General features: G+C 33.3%; 2 protein-coding genes across 2 annotated transcripts in view; both read right to left on the bottom strand.

Moving 5' to 3' along the window:
• Positions 1 to 3,400, bottom strand: part of LOC111691366 (odorant receptor Or2-like) — a 4,682-nt gene extending 1,282 nt beyond the window's left edge. Inside the window, exons 1-4 of the mRNA XM_023454061.1 lie at positions 3,068 to 3,400; positions 2,824 to 2,923; positions 652 to 756; positions 355 to 510 (exon numbers count right to left, since the gene is read on the bottom strand). Coding sequence (XP_023309829.1) covers positions 355 to 510; positions 652 to 756; positions 2,824 to 2,923; positions 3,068 to 3,285 — 579 coding nt within the window. The 5' untranslated portion in view covers positions 3,286 to 3,400. The remainder of the gene's footprint in view (positions 1 to 354; positions 511 to 651; positions 757 to 2,823; positions 2,924 to 3,067) is intronic.
• Positions 3,401 to 3,477: 77 nt separating this feature from the next.
• On the bottom strand, positions 3,478 to 7,336 carry LOC108904656 (odorant receptor Or2-like). The gene is made up of 7 exons (XM_023454059.1): positions 7,289 to 7,336; positions 6,525 to 6,951; positions 6,075 to 6,450; positions 5,831 to 5,930; positions 4,297 to 4,401; positions 4,000 to 4,155; positions 3,478 to 3,587 (listed from the first exon to the last, which is right to left on the bottom strand). The coding sequence occupies exons 1-7, from the start codon at positions 7,289 to 7,291 to the stop codon at positions 3,546 to 3,548; spliced, it is 1,209 nt and encodes a 402-aa protein (XP_023309827.1). The 5' UTR covers positions 7,292 to 7,336; the 3' UTR covers positions 3,478 to 3,545.
• Between the last annotated feature and the right edge of the window lie 12,891 nt (positions 7,337 to 20,227).

Below are 20,227 nucleotides of genomic sequence, written 5' to 3'. Positions count from 1 at the left end.
TTCTCAGGTAGCGATCTTTGCATTTTTGTGTATAAAACTCATACTATGTACTAAATTATATTTCTCCTTTCATAATTATCTCGTGTGACACATCCCTGTTGATAGAGTTTTACCTCTCAACATTTTGATTTTGTAATTTTCATGTACTTGAGTACTTGGTTCTCGTTATATTATAACAATATATATATATACTGGTTTAATTAATAGTTTTCACTTTGTTAAAGTAGAAACAGGATATCTTATTATTTCGGAGTGACTCGAAAATTTCATTTAAATTCGCTCAGGAGCACCGTGCCATATCTCATTTATGTTATAAAAGTGATTTCCAATTTCTTATTGCTCTCTTCTACTTACCCCCAGAAAAGTTCTCAAAGTCATAGCGGCAAATGGTCCAATCTCTAGATACAGTTCCCTGTTGCACCTCATCAGCATAATAACCATCATTTTTTGCACTCTTTCGGATTCCTCATACCAATTGCTGTTACATAAAGCCATTCCTATTTCAGATCCCTTGAAATTTTGTAAAGAAAATAAAATATTAAAATTACACGATAGTTTTTAATGCAATTGAAAATTAAATACAAAATATTATTAAAAGAAATTTATTAATAAATTGAAAATTCATTATTTTCTATTTGAATAAGTACGTACATGTACCATTATTTCGTTGGCATACCAATAGTACACCAGTACTCTAAGAAACAAGCTAAAAGCTAACTGACTGCTGTATATAGTGTTGGGTAGAGTCATTTCCGTCTGAAAAAGGAAAATTGGGTTATAAATTTACAGCAAATTAACACTTATTAATTCAGATAAACAAAATATGCACAATGATGGGCCTCTACAATTTATAAGGTATTATCTTCAGTTCGGGAAAAATANAGTGATCGCGGTGATTAGCCATGGCTAAAATACGAATTATTTTCTTTTGTTGACGAAAAACTTTTCCGGCCGCACTGGAATTACCCCACAAAACGACAGCGTATGAAATGCGTGAATGAAATAAACTAAAATAGATACCACGTAAGATATCACTATTTACGAGCATACGTAACTGTCTAAATAAAAATATTATACTTGACAACTTTACACAGAGGTTATTTACATGATCTTTCCAGGATAAACCTGAATCAATATCCACTCCCAACACATGCAATGAATTATTATTATTATGTTTGGTCATTTTATTAGACAAAAACAATTTCTGAGTTTTTTCTGGGTTGATGGTTAAATTATTTGCAGAAAACCAGTTTTTTGCCATCTCATATCAGTAACCGACATAGAGTCCATCAGGGATTCTAAACTGTAATTTTTTGTATTAAACAGAGTTGTATCATCAGCAAAGATAATACATTTTTTTGGCGACATAAAATGTATAAAATCATTGACATAAATTAAAAATAAAAGTGGTCCTAGTACGGAACCCTGAGGTACTCCATATCGAACTAATTGAATGTTAGAATTACCATCATTAATGGAAATAAATTGATTGCGATTATTTAAATATGATTTCAGTAACAAAGCTGCTAGGCCGCTGGATGGTAGGTATTGGTTGTATGTATCATCTTAATGGTGTATGAAAAACTATATACTTACAATTAGTAGGTATGTATATTATGTAAAGTAATGTAATGTATTCTGCAAAGAAGCAGACACTCCAATGCAAAGCAGGTATTATCCTGCTTAGTTTGCTTCTATTAAATCTTTTCTAATTGATTGCTCTGGGTACTGGACACTAAAATATGCTCATCACAAGAACCAATATGGTCTTGCTCAAACGATTTTTATTATTCGTATACACTACATTTTATGCTTACGAAGTATTTACTTGTGACAATTCTTCTGATATCTCTCCGAAATAGGAACAAACGGATTTGGATCAGTCACTCAAAAACTATTGATTGGTTGAAGATATATCCCTCAAATTTGGTACACTTCAGTTTCATATAAAATTTTAGCATTAGCTTATCAGTGGTGTTAGATACTTTATTGCCAAACGGTTTGCATCCTTGTGACGCTTGGTATCCCGACAAAGCCGTGCACTGCGTTGTTTCTACAAGCGGGATAAAGTGACGACAACGTTCATAGTAACTGTATGTACATTGTACCATATTTGCAAATTCTAATAAATGAATTCGTAAAGTGAAAGTATTTGACATTTCTTTGCTTCAACAAGTGGCATCGGAATTATGAAAGGTCTGAGGGGTTTCAATAGCCAAGATTAGAGAATAGCCATTCCCAGATAATCTTCTTTTACAAATTTAGCAAACCCATTTTTAATGAAAGCTTTTTTCTTTTCTTCATAACTTCGACAATTTAAGACTAGTTCAAAAACCGTGAAACCGTTTCTTAGCAGTTAGAAGTAACACGTTATGGAAAGGTTGAATTTTAGCACGTTACTTTCTGTGCGAGTACAAAAATGTGCGCGAACAGCCGCTTTTCCAGCGTAGGCTGTAGGTCAGAATCCCTTTGTGGGCTTTTGGTAAAGGTTAGAGCTACGGTTGGCAGAAGGTAAACCAAATTTTGTTTTTTGAGTGATATTATTGGAAAACAATCTACTAAATAATTGGACTGTACCAAGTGTGAAGTCTATAAGTTGAAGTGTAGATAGAGATTAGGAATCGTGTTAGGAAATAACCATAAATTTTGACTTTTTTTCTTTATACGAGAGAAACAAGTGTTGAAAGTTTGTTCTACAGTCGCTTACATTTTGTATAATCAATAATTAAATGCAGCGGTATTTTCATATTTCCCATAATTAGCCGATATAAAAGTGATTCCTTTGTTTACTTTTATCAAACAACTAAAATTTACGTCACTTACCACAAGCAAAGTTAGTACTCCAGAAGCTAACTCCACAGAGCTCAGTAAAAAATCTAAAACCATTATATTCTTCATTACTAAGTTGTATTCCTTTATGTATCTGAAAATTAATTTACTTTTCACTAAGTTTTCATATTAATTCAAAAATGAAAACCATACAATTCCTTAACAATACTATTTGATCACGTTACAGAAAATAAGTAAATATAACGTAATTTGGTTTGCCCAAAATGTTTTGCCTTACTCGATAATTTCTTGGTGCTTCAATATGCACTCCCTGAGGGTGATATAGCTGGCTTCTTCCTGACTACAGTGTAACTGATCCTTTATATTCATCGCAAACTCTTGAAAATTGGAAAGAATCAACTTCAGAATCTTAATTTGGCCCACACCAAATATTATGAGACTAAACGCGAAGATGTCTGAGCTGGCAATAAAAGTGGTGGCCATGAAAGCGTCCATCTGTTCCCAGAGATAAGTAAGGACATAGTGCTTTTGCTGGTCAAATGGATACCAAGTGCTCAAAGGCAAAGCTTTGATGACTACCGTCTCGTTTCTGTTGGGGTAGTACTTTATGGTGTCTTCCACNTACTAATATAAAGTCTTACAGTGCAAAGTTTTCTCGTTAAAATGCTTGTAAACTATATATGTGCCTTAGTGTGAGTATTTCGCAAAATAATTATAACTGACTTTAATGGAGAATCCTTCTTCGTGTGCATTCATCAATAGATAACCGTTATGTAGGAATATGTTGCTTTGAGTACCTAGGATATAAAACATAGGTAAATACTTTAAATTGTTTTCAAATTACAGAATGGAAAGTCACAAATATTTTTTAACAATCAATATACATTTATTTGAAAACCTATCATACTCAGATACCGTCCATATCAATAGTTTTCACTTTGTTAAAATAATTTACAACTCTCTTTTTGATTTTTGAAGTAAAATTTTTATAGTTACCTACATGAAAAATATCAAATTTCTTATTTTGCCATCGGAAAAAAAAGCGCCACACCAAATATTTTGGTTCAGGGCTTAAAATGATGTTCAAGTATTGTAGAAACAGGAAATCTTATTATTTTGGAGTGACTCGAAAATTTCAGGAGCACCGTGCCATATCTCATTTATGTTATAAAAGTGATTTCCAATTTCTTATTGCTCTCTTCTACTTACCCCTAGAAAAGTTCTCAAAGTCATAGCGGCAAATGGTCCAATCTCTAGATACAGTTCCCTGTTGCACCTCATCAGCATAATAACCATCATTTTTTGCACTCTTTCGGATTCCTCATACCAATTGCTGTTACATAAAGCCATTCCTATTTCAGATCCCTTGAAATTTTGTAAAGAAAATAAAATATTAAAATTACACGATAGTTTTTAAAGCAATTGAAAATTAAATACAAAATATTATTAAAAGAAATTTATTAATAAATTGAAAATTCATTATTTTCTATTTGAATAAGTACGTACATGTACCATTATTTCGTTGGCATACCAATAGTACACTAGTACTCTAAGAAACAAGCTAAAAGCTAACTGACTGCTGTATATAGTGTTGGGTAGAGTCATTTCCGTCTGAAAAAGGAAAATTGGGTTATAAATTTACAGCAAATTAACACTTATTAATTCAGATAAACAAAATATGCACAGTTATGGGCCTCTACAATTTAGAAGATATTATCTTCAGTTCGGGAAAAAAAATATTTAAATTTTTATACGATGACATAGATGAAGGAGGTCAATAAAAATCTTAATGGTGTATGAAAAACTATATACTTGCAATTAGTAGGTATATATTCTGTAAAGTAATGTAATGTATTCTGCAAAGAAGCCGACACTCCAATGCAAAGCAGGTATTATCCTGCTTAGTTTGCTTCTATTAAATCATTTCTAATTAATTGCTCTGGGTACTGGACATTAAAATATGCTCATAACAAGAACCAATATGGTCTTGCTCAAACGATTTTTATTAATCGTATACACTACATTTTATGCTTACGAAGTATTTACTTGTGACAATTCTTCTGATATCTCTCCGAAATAAGAACAAACGGATTTGGATCAGTCATTTAAAAACTATTGATTGGTTGAAGATATATCCCTCAATTTTGGTACACTTCAGTTTCATATAAAATTTTAGCATTAGCTTATCAGTGGTGTTAGTTACTTTATTATTAAATGGTTTGCCTCCTTGTGACGCTTGGTATCCCGACAAAGCCGTGCACTGCGTTGTTTCTACAAGCGAGATAAAGTGACGACAACGTTCATAGTAACTGTATGTACATTGTACCATATTTGCAAATTCTAATAAATGAATTCGTAGAGTGGCATCGGAATTATGAAAGGTCTGAGGGACTTCAATAGCCAAGATTAGAGAATAGCCATTCCCAGATTATCTTCTTTTACAAATTTAGCTAACCCATTTTTAATGAAAGCTTTTTTCTTTTCTTCATAAAGTCGACTATTTAAGACTAGTTCAAAAACCGTGACAAGCAGGATCGTATGTAAAAGTCGATTACACTGTTTTAATTTCTTAGCAGTTAGAAGTAACACGTTATGGAAAGGTTGAAGTTTAGCAAGTTACTTTCTGCGTGAGTGCAAAAATGTGCGAACAGCCGCTTTTCCAGCGTAGGCTGTAGGTCAGGATCCTTTTGTGGGCTTTTGGTAAAGGTTAGAGCTACGGTTAGCAGAAGGTAAACAAAATTTTGTTTTTTGAGTGATATTATTGGAGGACAATCTACTAAACAATTGGACTGTACCAAGTTTGAAGTCTATAAGTTGAATTGTAGATAGAGATTAGGACTCTTGTTAGGAAATAACCATAAATTTTGACTTTTTTTCTTTATACCAGAGAAACAGTATTGAAAGTTTGTTCTACAGTCGCTTACATTTTATATAATCAATAATTAAATGCAGCGGTATTTTCCTATTTCCCATAATTAGCCGATATAAAAGTGATCCCTTTGTTTACTTTTATGAAACATCTAAAATTGACGTCACTTACCACAAGCAAAGTTAGTACTCCAGAAGCTAACTCCACAGAACTCAGTAAAAAATCTAAAACCATTATATTCTTCATTATTAAGTTGTATTCATTTATGTATCTGAAAATTAATTTACTTTTCATTAAGTTGTCATATTAATTCAAAAATGAAAACCATACAATTCCATAACAATACCATTTGATCACGTTATAGAAAAGAAGTAAATATAACGTAATTTGATTTGCTCAAAATGTTTTGCCTTACTCGATAATTTCTTGGTGCTTCAGTATGCACTCCCTGAGGGTGATATAGCTGGCTTCTTCCTGACTACAGTGTAACTGATCCTTTATATTCATCGCAAACTCTTGAAAATTGGAAAGAATCAACTTCAGAATCTTAATTTGGCCCACACCAAATATTATGAGACTAAACGCGAAGATGTCTGAGCAGCCAATAAAAGTGGTGGCCATGAAAACGTCCATCTCTTCCCAGAGATAAGTAAGGACATAGTGCTTTTGCTGGTCAAATGGATACCAAGTGCTCAAAGGCAAAGCTTTGATGACTACCGTCTCGTTTCTGTTGGGGTAGTACTTTATGGTGTCTTCCACGTACAAGGGGTGTATAAAGTACAAAATATCAACTAAAAATACACAATTGTCAATAACAAGAACCGATGGAAAACAACATACCAATAAAAATATAACAGCAACTCACCCAAGTAGAGATTAACAAGAAATATTTTATTACATGTTTGGTTCTGCCTTGCATGCCGGTTATATATTTCAATTATTTCGTCATTTCCACTGTTCATCATCTTTTCTTCCAACTTGAATACATTCTGAATGATATTCTTTACTCTCTCCGTCTTGATGGCCTTGACTCTCAATATTGCTACAAAGTTTAGTAGTGTTATGCAAAGGTTAGCGACTATTTCATCCACATCCAACACCTCATCGGTGACGATGATGAAGAGCTGGATTATAGCGGCAAGAACGTAGAGTAGGTAGTAACAGAAAATGCATTTGGAGTAAACGTCGTATATTTTCCTTAAAACTGGTTTGTCTTCGAATATAAATGGCCATACTCCTAGCACTGCGCTTATGTACATCGTTATTTTCAGGTGTTCGTTTTTCGGAAAGATCTACAATGTTAAAAAGTGGAATTGCATTAAAAAATATTACTTTTATTTGTTGTAGGAGGAGGTACATGAATAGAACGAGTAGTTGTGGAAATGTGTTGTTTCAGTACGTTTTATAATACAATTAAATAGAAGGATAGATACAGGTTCGAACTGACTATACTGATTTATGTTTTTAGTGTATATTAATTTTACATTTTAATAAAATAGAATAATCTCTATGTTGAATTAACTCGTTTAAATTTCAATTTTAAATTAAATAACGATTTTTCACTGACCATTTAATATGACTTCATAATTTTTTGTCTTGTTTTGAAAATGAACAACTTATTACACTTACCATTCTGTTTACAGCTGTTGCAGAAATCAAACTGATATATTAATATAAACCGAATAGACCCTAAGTACAACAGTGATTTGTCATGTAATTGAGTGTCTTTAACGACGTCCTTCTTGCAATTTTCTCCATAAAGATTTCATAAAACACCTGTTATTTTTCTCTTATTATGCAAATTGTAATCGTTTTGAAACATTTCTATACATTAATTATTTACAACTGTTATGTCTGACTTTATTTTACATAAATATTCTAGTAAATATTTTAAGGTTTAATGGAAACTTTTGAAATATAAAATATAAAAGTGTAGTCACTAAATAACTATAAACATAGATCAATTATAAATAATAAGAAAAATACAGACAGCAGGACAAACACAGTTATCTTTTTCTGAATTAATAAAAACTCGTTGCAGAAATTTGTTACGCCAAATACTAAAAATTTCCTCTTCTTGTCACAATAATTAAAATTTAATTTATCTATTAATTAATAAACAACTCAAACAAAATTGTTCCAAAACAAGGAAAAACGTGTACAACGGAAAACCACAGATTCGTGGACTCAAAATAGGCAGATTTAGGCTAATTCAACTATATCCGAAATCGCTTCGTTTGGCCGCTAGATGGCCTCGAACTTCGATAAAATTTTATTAATTTTGTAAATAACTGGAATACGTATTATTCGATTTCGATTCACAGGACCACAAAAAAAATCGACGAAAAGCCTCCTCGGCCAAACCTATCGTATTATATGTTTTTTGGGTCGCTGAAACCGAATCTGCAACACATTTGGTCCCATCACGTCAGTTTTTTTCTAACCTCAAAAAATAGCTGAGAATTGGTAGAATTCAACAAAATCAACCCTGCAACCTGTTAAAACCGAGTTATAAGGTTTTCACATCCTTATGATCTCGAACGAGCTCGACAAGCCGTAAAATGATATCTCGCAACCGTAAAAATACATAACCTCAAAATTGGATGAGCCCAAATAAACCCTAAAACCCAAAATAAGCAGCGAATAAACTTACACATAGAGCACAAACCTTCATTTTTGAATAGTAAACCTTTTAAGCTAAAACCGCGAAACCCCATAACCTGAAAACTCGACAATGCCTTAATCTGAAACCTCAAAACCCCGAAGCTGAATAACCCCAAATCCCCAAAACTTCAAAACCAGGGCCGGCATTAATAAGGATGAGGGTGGCGATCACTTCGAGCGTCACACATGAACAGGGAGATACACACTTCGAATAAAGAAGCCACTGGCCGAAACTCATAAACTTAAGCACCCGAACTCACATACCCTAGTGGCACCCTACGCAGTAGGTCCCTAAACCTAAAATCCCAAACCCACATACCCTGAGCACAACGTACCTTGGGCGCAGCAATATCTACGCTTCCATCACACAGGCCTTTGGCGGGACTCATGAAGCCAAGCTTCCACACCCTCATACCCTAGGTGAAACAAGAGAGTGTTAGAGTTTGCAAGGTTAGGTTTGATACTAAGCTCCATTTGCTTCTTTATCCTCTTTGTAACAAACACCGATCTCGCCACGACCAGAGTGTGTGGGTTTAGGATCTTGGGTTTGAGGGTTTGCTGTACCCAAGGTATGTGAGTTTGGGAGCCCGGGTTTAGAGATCTTACTGTACTTGGGCTTTGTGGGTTTGGGAACTCGGGTTTAGAGATTTAGCTTCATCCAGGGTTTGTTCGAAGTGTGTGTCTCGCTGCTCATATGTGGCGCTCGAAGTGATCACCACCCTCACCCTTATTAATGCCGGCCCTGGTTTGGAAGTTTTGGGATTTTAGGATTATTCAGCTTCGGGGTTTTGAGGTTTCAGATTGAGGCCTGGTCGAATTTTCAGGTTATGGGGTTCCGGGGTTTAAGGTAAAAAGGGTTAACAATCAAAAAAGAAAGGTTGGGCCCCAAGGGCAAAGTTAATCCCCGCCTAATTTGGGGTTTTGGGATTTCAACCCAACCAAAATTGAAGGTAAGGAATTTTAACGGTGCCAAGTAACAATTTAACGCCTGGCCAACCCCGTCCGGAAAAAAAAGAAGGGAAAGTAAAAAGGTTTAAAAAGGTGCAAGGGTGAATTTGGTGAAATCCAAAAATTTTCAACAAATGTTTGAAGGTAAAAAAAAACTCTGACGTGATGGGACCAAGTGAGTTGCAGATTCGGTTTCAGCAACCCAAAAAACAAATAATACGATAGGTTTGGCCGAGGAGTCCTTAAGTCGATTTTTTTTTGTGGTCCTGTGTTATTTTTGGGGTGTGGACTTTTGCTTTCAATCTACACATTTTGGTGTTATACAGAGTGTTTTTTAAACTTACATCTCCTACAAAATTGATGTAGGTATGGTGATAATATCCGTTATGGAACAAGAGGCGTTATAAGCGAAATTTTTTCCACGGCATTCAAAATTCATTCCTCGGGTGTTACAAAATGAAGTGAACGCCTGTCTCCTCCATCTCCTCCGAGATTCAGTAAAAGATTTCCACTGTCACGCCCTCGTTTACAACAACAGTTAAGATATTAATATTCGGCATATATTTAGCCGGAAAACGTTCTGCATACATTTCTTAGAATAAATGGGAACGGAAAAAGTTTAGTTAATTCAATTTGTTTCCAATATATTTCGCCAATTTTAATTAGTTTTTCATTTAAAAAATGAAGACTTAATCCAGATCCAATATCTATATGCTAATAAACAAATTCAAATTTCTCTTGTATCATTACTTATCTATATCTAAATTTTATTGAAAATATTTACCTACATTCACATGAATTGCTGTAAGAATTATGTACCAATGAACCAGATTTTAAAAATTATTATTCATTTCATTAAACTCAGTTCAAAGTTTGTAATTGTGATTATTATTATTGTTATATTAATAATATTACTGTAAATAAATGATATAGGTACCGATTCAATCTGAAATTGTTTCAGCAAGTCGGAATCACACAGTGCTCGCACACACACTATACAAATCAAATCAAATCATTTATTGGTGTCTATACATTAAAATGTTTACACAAGTCAAAGAAAGAAAAACACGAAAGATACAACATATAAGCGATACTACACTAAAGCTAAAAAAACACATTCAGACAAATATAACGTAAACAGCATAAAAAAGTGAATATTACGAACATACATTAAANGTTATGTCTGAATTTTATTTTACATAAATATGCTAGTAAGTATTTTAAGGTTTAATGGTAACTTTTGAAATACAAAATATAAAAGTGTAGTCACTAAATAACTATACACATAGATCAATTGTAATTAATGAGAAAAATACAGACAGCAGAACAAACACAGTTATCTTTTTCTGAATTAATAATAACTTGTTGCAGAAATTTGTTACGCCAAATACTAAAAATTTCCTCTTCTTGTCACAATAATTAAAATTTAATTTATCTATTAATTAATAAACAAGTCAACCAAAACTGTTCCAAAACAAGGAAAAACGTGTACAACGGAAGACCACAGATTCGTGGACACAAAATAGGCAGATTTAGGCTAATTCAACTATATCCGAAATCGCTTCGTTTGGCCGCTAGATGGCCTCAAAGTTCGATAAAATTTATTGAATTTTGTAAATAACTCGAAAACGTAATATTTGATTTCGATTATTTTTGGGGTGTGGACTCTTGCTTTCAATCTACACATTTTGGTGTTATACAGAGTGTTTTCTTAAACTTACAACGCCTACAATATTGATGTAGATATGGTGATTATATCGGTTATGGAACAAGAGGCGTTATAAGCGAAATTTCTTCCACGGCATTTAAAATTCATTCCTCGGTTTTTACAAAATGAAGTGAACCCCTGTCTCCTCCACCTCCTCCGAGATTCAGGCAAAGATTTCCACTGTCACGCCCTCGTTTACCACAACCATTAAGGTAATAGTATTTGGCATATATTTAGCCGGAAAACGTTATGCATACAAGCAAAGCGCTGTTAATGCATTTTGTCATATTTCGCCATAAATTAAAACAGCATACATTAATTTTACATATAAACAGTAATAAGACACTATGAAAACCGCAGTAGTGCATACTCATTAAAAACTTCAAACATTTCTTTTACTTTTGGTGAATATCTCCAAAGTTTTTTGGATAAATTGTGAATCTCCCTGTATATTTGTCCAAGGTTCCATAATATTTTTTATAATTCTGTCTAGTTATCATTTACAGCATATTTTTTTCAATAATATAGAGCTCACGAGCATCACCTTTGAGCAGTGTATTCAACGAGGGGTACATGAGGACATCTAAAGGGGTACGATTTCTTAGAATAGATGGGAAAGGAAAAAATTTAGTTTAGTTTATTTACCAAGTATGTACTTTTAGTAGTTTTAATTAAAGCGTCCAAATGTTGCTGAAATTCCTCAGCCACGTCTTCTTTTCTTAATGGGGAATAAACAAGCACACATTCACTAAAATTTAGAAAATGTCTATGTTTCAAAAAATAAATGTAGTACTTTGAAACAATCTTATTCTGCTGTGATCCACGAAGAGCTCCATATTTCTTACACACAAGAAGCAAATGATTTTTAATAATCCCAAACAAGTTTGGCGAATAAATTTCTGGCCCGCATTCTTGTAATAAATACATTAAAAATTTTAGGTTCCGATGATACATTTTAATTTCACTAACTTTTTTGCAAAACTTGCATAAAACGTATTTCTCAAACCGCTCCATTTTTCAATTGTACAACACAACGATTTTAAAGAAAATGGTCAAATAACGTCAAAAGTCACGATTACCTTGTTTGACATGGATTCCATGGCCTTCTTAATAATATATACATATGAATTTTATTGATATTACATAGTGCTTAAGGTTCTTTGTAAGAAAATATATTTCTACCAACTTTAGTAAAATGAGTATGTGGAAAACTGAGGGATTGATCTACTATCGACTTATTTTTTATTATTTTGCTTAACTAAAGTCGGTTAGTTGTATTTTATTTAACCTAATGTTATATGTATGTAAGTTACTTTGATTATATATACTGCTTCAAGTTTTTTTGCAATAAAATATATTTTTNAATATTGTGTCGCTCTCTTGTATGATGAAAATGAAAATTTTCTTGTCGAACAAATCTATTCTGATTATTTTTTATATAAATGAGACATTCAAATATGTAAACTGACGGCATTGTAAGAATATTTAGCAGTTTGAAGTGCTGCCGACAATCATATCTGTATTTTATTCCAGCCATAATTCTAATACATTTACGTTGTAAACCAAAAATTTTATCACTGTGAGACGAATGACCCCAGTTCAAAATTGCATAAGTCATGGTGGCATGAAAAGTACCATAATATGCAGATATGAGTACAGGCTTAGATACTACACGATCCAAATTACGCAGTAGGAAAATATTCTTAGATAAACGTGCGGATAGTTCATTGACATGTTTTCCCCAACTCAATTTAGTGTCAAGGTGAACTCCAAGAAATTTAATGCTATTTGAGTTATCACAAGTATTGATATGGCGAAGTGTAAATAGCAAAGATTGAGTTTTGTCTGCCATATATCAAAAGCGATTGCACAACAATTTTTTGACCTGCCAAACTTCCATACAATAGAACGGTGTAGTACGACTTGTTGAACGACAACGCCATAACTATGCAATTATGGTTTTGATGGTCAAATCTACTTGGGATGTAAAATTTGTCGTACGAGTTACCTACATAGTTTAAAGAAATACTCAAATTCTACCATCTAATATTTAACCTTAGCTTACTAATTAAAACTAAAATATATTTATTCTAACTTTGGTAATACTAAAATTTAAAAGAGGAGCTACTGGAATAATTTTCTTGAAGGGGTCCTTGGAAGAAAAAAGTTGAATGCCGCTGCTCTAGATGATAAAGTCCATTAAGCACATTTTTAGCAGCAAATGAACTTAAAAACTGGAGTCCCATTTAGTTAAAACATATTTTATAGAGATAATCCCTTTAAACCTCTATGTGAAATTTATTATGCATAACATTATTTTTAAATATCCTGAGATCTTCATTAATTATAAATAATATAGGTACGTATTAATTTAATTCTTTACTAATTTTTTGTTATAGGTATTCAAACAGAGATAGGGAGAACATCAGGCCTTCAATTAAGCACTTCATTTGCTAATCACTGCTAAAAACATCAGACATTAAACGGATATTTTTCCACCGCACTTAATACCCAGCTATATTCCAAAAAAGACTAAGTGGTTTTAGGTAAAGGTAAATAATGTGCCACTGTTAAATGAAGTTTTCTTTTTATTAGGTTAGACAAAGGCCCTCGTTCATCAGGTAGGGGGACAAAAGAGATAGAGAATGAGGATCTATATTATGGGTTTTCGGCTAATACGTCAGATCATAGAACAACGCTGAGGAGTCTAGGAACCAATTACAGTAGTTAGAACCGACTTTTTCTAACAAACAGTCCCATAAATACATGTTCGGCCTGATGGAGTGTGCATCGGGATTTGTCATCGTCGAGTCCCTAAGATTTTTATTGTTGCTCACCTAGGCCGTCGCAATTCGTTTTTATTGAGCCTCTGATACGTTTAATATGCAGCTACAAGTAGGTGTGTAACAACACTATATAGTTTTCATAAATAATTGAAAGTCACGTGAGCGCCGAATTTAGGCAACCAACATTGCGCGGCTGGTACTGTCAACCAAAAATCCCTAAATCTTAGCGTCGCTAATATTAATGATTCGTTTATAACGAACAATGACAAACCGTTACGGCTAAGCACGAGATGATGAGATCACTGATTGTTTGGACTAAAATTGATATATTATTGATTGAATTTTGAGTGAAATTGCACCTAATTTTTTTATGGTTTCCTATTTGATTAAAATTTTATGGCGTCCAATTTTTTAAATAATCGTACTTTGGGAATTGTTTACGTGGGATATACATATTGATAAAAAATTTAAGAAATGTTATTTATGCAGAGCGATTCAGTCATAATGTCATGAATTTTAAGAAAAGATAGAGAAAAATGAGTATAATGTGATGGCGTGATTAAAAATTTGGCTTACAGCAAATGTTCAAATACATTACCGTTACCGCCTATGCACAAGTGTACACGTTGGATGATGGAGATGAGCGGCGGATGCGATAGAATACACCAGGGTTGTTACATATTTCTTCAGCAGCATCTTCGATACGATTCCGCAACTGCTCTACATTCTCTACCTCGGTGTGATACACGACAGATTTCATATAACCCCATATACAAAAGTCCATAAGATTTAGGTCCGGCGAGCCCGCTGGCCGTCTTATGGGCCCTCCTCTCCCTATCCACCGATTTGGACATTGATCGTCTAAAAATCCACGGACATCGCGAGCAAAATGGGCCGGATCTCCGTCGTTCATGTGCCACATATCCCATAGCATCTGAAGGGGAAGGTTTTCAAACAATTCTACTAAAAATTGAAAGTAACGCGGCCCATTCAGATGTTCAGGTAGAAAATGCGGCCCAATTAAACGATCGCCATATACTCCTGCCCATACATTGACACCGAACCTCCTCTGAAAGCTAAACCGACGAGTAGTGTGCGGGTTTTCATCTGACCAAATGTGACTATTATGGCTGCAAAGAAATTAGCTCTGTTTCACTTTAAATAAAATTTAATATTGAAGTTACAAAACTCCAAGAGTTCAAGTAATTTAAATTTCATTTCACAACCATTTCAATTTCATTACAAAAATAATGACATAAAAAACCAACACTCACTAGATAAATTATAAAGAGAGGGTGAAATGTATGTAGTATTTAAATATTGACTGTAAGTAATAGAAGAGATATTTATATATTCCATAAAAGAACAATCGGACGGAGACAAATAAACAACTCAGTACGTGTTTCCGACCTAGGCTAACCTGTCCAGGTCACTAACCTTCTAACCCACTTTTGACTTGCACGTGCACTCTATGGCTGTAGTAGGATCGTATTCAATGTAAGTAGATCAAAAAGTTGTCGGTATTTTATCAAAGGAAAATCGTGTCATCACTTTTAAGAGGCGTAAGATGAACCATTTCAAATTTAAAATGAAATTGATTGTAAAACTTGAAATACCGCTGTTCTGGTAGTAGCTGTAGTCGCCCAGGTGCATCGAGTGTACGAAGTGGTCGGTTATACGTCAAATACCAACCTGGCGAGCTTGGTCGTAAATCAGAGAGCGCCTCCAAAAAACAAGTAAACAGACTGGTGCGACGCGTACAAAGGTAAAATGTAGTACATATGTACTACTAAAAAAAAAAGGTAAATAGATATTTTACCTTAAATATTGTGATAATAATTGTTATTTATTCATTAATGTTGATGCTAAAACAACAAATGAATAGGGATGATTGTTTTCGAATGTACGGTTATTACTATTAATAATTTTTAATATTATTAACGTTTTCACGTTTCATAATTTATTATGTTAAATAATACAAAGTTTTAGTCTTATGTCCAATTTATTATTCAATATGCAGTTGAGTATAACCATAGTTTACATACTAAATGTAAACTTTAGTTAGTGTAAATGTAAACTTTGATGTAACCTAGGTAGGTACTTATTGTTTTTGAGAAAGTAATATGTTTTTTACCTATTTAAAATGCCAGCACGAGTAAAACAGCATTCATCCGTCCAAAGCACTTTGTTAATAAAGCTAAATTCTGCTGCAGTTCGATTTAGGAACCAATTGCAAAATTCAAGACGATTGGGGAAATCAGCTGGTTCTAAACTTTTTGAAAATAGTACGGGTTGAGTGAATTCTCTCACAATATCCGCCAAACTTTGTTTTAGTAGAGTGACCGCTTTAATTTATTTTCACTTCTGTGGGCGTAGCGGGGTTACAAGCTGAATTATATATAAAATTGAAGCTTATATCTTACTGAATCGGAAACCGGAGTTAATAAAAAAATAACGCGGGCAGAAGGGCAGTAAAATCAAAAAACGAGTTATGACCACGGGCGCATAATACAGCACATTGGCTATAGTTCTATATAAAAATCAACTTATATTTTGTACAGCATATATTTTTTATTAATTTTTGAAAGTTGCTCTTAACGTTGAGTCTTATGGCAGAATAAATTTTTAAACTGGAATATCTCGCTTCGAACACGTCGAAAATCTTACTTAAATTCAACATTGTTTTAGTTCCCACGCCCTTTACCGGAAAACGGTGGCCTTAATTGAAAAATTTTACTCTTGCAAAAAGTTTATTTCATCAATTTGAAAGACAACAGCGTTTAATTCAAATTTTCGCTTCAATAATAAACAATATATGAATAAAAATACAAAATAAATCATTTTCGACCGGCCGGCGGACGGCTTCCCCACTTCGCCAAAGTTGCATCTGTCTCACAAATCTTCATAGCTCCATCTCGTACTGTGTTACATTTTATTTTGATATTTCTTATCTTACAAGAATTTTAGGTGTGCCTTTTTGTAGCGGTTTTCTTATGTGTTTATATTTTCAAAAATATAGTTTTGTGGGTGAATGCATAACGAGTTCAGTACCTAACCTGGTTAAAATCTTAATTTTTCACTTTTTAAAAAACTGAAACACATAGTGGTTGGCGTTTAGTGTTGTAAACAAGGATAATCTAAGTGAGAAATTTTACTTTAGTTAACTGTAGGGAATTCCACATTCCAATTATAGATTTTTTATCAGAATTTAGCACTGCACGAAATGAAACGTTCTACAACTGATAGTACTAGTTCTGAGAACGAAATCGGCTTACATGTAAAATTCAAAACGCAAAAACGCAAAAAATGTATAATATGTAAAAAAATTGGAGGTATTATAATCGAATCAACGGATAAAACTTCCTTTACTTTTATGAATTCCACTAACAATAAGATTCGGAATGATATAAACAAAGAGGTAGATGAGGACATACAAAAAGTGTGATTGTTGATGGTAAAACTGGTAAAATTGTTTGGCATAAAATGTGTTATATTGCCTATACGAACAAACAAAATATTGAAAGTTTAAGGAAAAGAGTGGAAAGACTGAAAGAGTACAGAGTAGCTGGTATTGAACCTCCACCACTTCCTGGTAGATCACTTCGTAAGGGTGGCTTTCACATAAATAAATGTGTATTTTGCTAGAAGCTATCTCTTGGGAAGAGATTATCCCAAGTTATGTCTAAAAATATAGAAACTAAAGTAAAAACATTGCATCGATCTCTTCAGAAGTTTTAGAAAGAATTGGCTCCAATGATTTAATAGCAATGGAGGTAAAATATCATGTGAATTGCCTAATGACAGAATAGAATAAAAAAATTGGGAAAACAATTGGGTAAACCACAAACACTTAAATGGAATTGGTACGGATGATTTTTCAGAAAATATGTTCGAGGATATTCAGATCATTATTATAAAACTATATTAAAAAATCATAATATTACGTCAGTAAACACTTTAAGAGGTTTGTTAGCATCGTCTTCAACAATTGCAAATCTGCTTCCGACTGAAGATACTTTGCGATTCCATTATTTGAGGACCTATTATCAGTCAATTGTTTAGAACTCTGTCCAAAATTGCTTTGTATTGCCGACTGTGGATAGAAAAATTGATAAAGACATTTGAACGTTCTTCATGTGGATGCAAAAAGGTAAGATAATAAGTAGCAACCATTTTTCTAGTAATAAAATTTTAAATTTCCTTAGATTGTGGAAGCAAGGTTTGCATTTACAAGAAAAGTAATATGGGTTGAATTTGGTCCTGTAAAAACATGGCTCAAAATCTTGCAAAAAGTTCGATGAGAAACGTGACTTGGATAAATAGTGTTTTTTATCTGTTAATCATGTTCCTAATTGTTAATAAAAAGGACTTTTTTATGTATATATTTGATATACAGGGTCTCCAGTTCATATTTCAAAAAAAAACTTGTGTGCAGGTTCCTCATGGGAAAATAATTGTAATTGTATTGTAACCTGTATTGGCGACACTTCTTTTCAGAAAGAAACCGTTTGCACATTATTATTGTTAACGCACAGTAGATATTTATTCGTCTACGAATTTTGACATTTTTATCTTTAGCCGATTTAAGGATAATTAAGAAAAACCATTTGGAAAGTAACAACTTCAACACACTGTATCTCGAAAACAGGGCGTCTAAGAAAAAAACTTTACATGAACTACCCTTATTATTTTTCCATGAAGAACTTGCACACAACGAAAGTTGACTTCGAGAAGTCAGGCTTGTTAAAACATTTTGCACTAGTTAATACAATTGTTAAAATTATTTATAATAAAATGCAGCATGCTCCTTTATTTACTTGCATACGTTTAACGCGGAACCCGAAGTAAATGTGAACCACAGATTATGATGTGAACTTGGCAACGCTATTCGCTTCAGCTGACGACTGATTCGTGACATTACGCGAGGGCCGCCCTCTCAGCGGGATTTTCTGTCTTTATTAAGCCTTCCAAATATATGGTTAAAGTTATTGACATTATTACTAGCACGCAAATTTCTCACATAAAATTAGGCAAATGACATCCATAGGCAGCACATTAATGAGGTTCATGAATACTTTTAGTTTTATTACTTCTCTGTTTTAGTTATTAACATTTTTACCGTCCTGTATATTACAATTTATTTATTCGGATACGAAAAAGTGTGGTCGTTCACATTATAACGCCGACATCGCTCGTAGGCAAAGCAGCGATCGCGGTAATTGCGTTTAAGGTTTACTGTCGGGAAAGTGCTTGTAAGTGGGTTATAGGTAACATCATCTCGCGGTAAATAGCACCTCTGGCCACGGTGTATTGGCAAAATTGCGACGGTATCTCTCTATTGCACTTCCCTTATATTGCATTAGGTAATTTCTGCCCCAGGCATCATGCGCCAACCACATGGCGTACTCCATAAGCAGGGCATTGATCTAGGGAAAGGAACATTTAATCCTCCGGTCTTTGGCGAGATCGCTCTAAAGCCTGCAGCTTTCGAAGAAGGGATATGAAATTGTAAATCACCGATACACCGAGAGAAATTAATTCTGAACTTGAACAAATCGAAATATTGTTAAGTATAAATATTTGTTAATTACAAGTTAATAGTTTATATTTTATTATGTTTTGTATAATACAGGATGTAACTTTAACTGGGAGTCAGTTTTTTGAGTACCTGTTCCACTGAATACGAATCTAAAATTCGTTTTTTTAATCAAATAAATCTAATCTTATAATTAGTTTTTTAGACAGCACGTTAGGTCTTGTGTACGTCAACACGAGGCGGCTTAAATCGAAGCACAATGATCACTATTAGCGTTACCAGTAGTTTTTATAATAATAAGTTCCCAATGTGTTATTTTAAATAAGCAAATAAATAAATTAGGCCTTATAAATTCGATAAATAAACGTGATTTGTTATATAAAAAAATGAAACAAAACCTAGAAGATATCAATGATGAGATGGAATTTAAATTATGCAAAAATAAATTGCAGAATATGATAAAACAAACAAATAAATTATTATAAAACTGAGATAAATGCATATCAAAATAACTCTTACGAAATTATGGAACAAAGTGAATAACATATGTGGCGGAAAACAATTTAAAGATACAGTTTCTGAAATAAAATCTCCTGACGGGTTACTAGTACAAAATAAGAATCAAATTGTTGAAATATTCGTGGATCATTATAGTACTATAGGCAGCAAAATGGCAAAAGAAATAGATCAACCCAACCGCTTCACTCTACGAAGAGACTCAAATATTTGATCATCGACAACTATACTTTCTAAGTATTTCCACTTATCTTTATAAATATCCAGACGATATAATTTTTTTTGATCACGATATATCTACTAGATCTAGGACTGATCTGTTACCTAGAGTACCTAAAATGAACAAAACTGTTGGTCAAAGAAGTTTTACCTTTTTAACTCCATTTATTTATAAACACATTCCATTAAAT

Source organism: Anoplophora glabripennis, unplaced genomic scaffold, assembly GCF_000390285.2.
Source record: "Anoplophora glabripennis isolate ALB-LARVAE unplaced genomic scaffold, Agla_2.0 scaffold102, whole genome shotgun sequence".
Classification (NCBI taxonomy): domain Eukaryota; kingdom Metazoa; phylum Arthropoda; class Insecta; order Coleoptera; family Cerambycidae; genus Anoplophora; species Anoplophora glabripennis.
This window is presented reverse-complemented; position numbering and strand designations above follow the sequence as displayed.

Excerpts from the sequence above, each read along its gene's own strand:
- LOC108904656 (XM_023454059.1), bottom strand. Across the intron at positions 5,931-6,074 it reads AAGCACCAAGAAATTATCGA|ATACATAAATGAATACAACT; the intron begins GTAAGGCAAAAC and ends ATTAATTTTCAG. Across the intron at positions 4,402-5,830 it reads GAGTACTAACTTTGCTTGTG|ACGGAAATGACTCTACCCAA; the intron begins GTAAGTGACGTC and ends TTCCTTTTTCAG.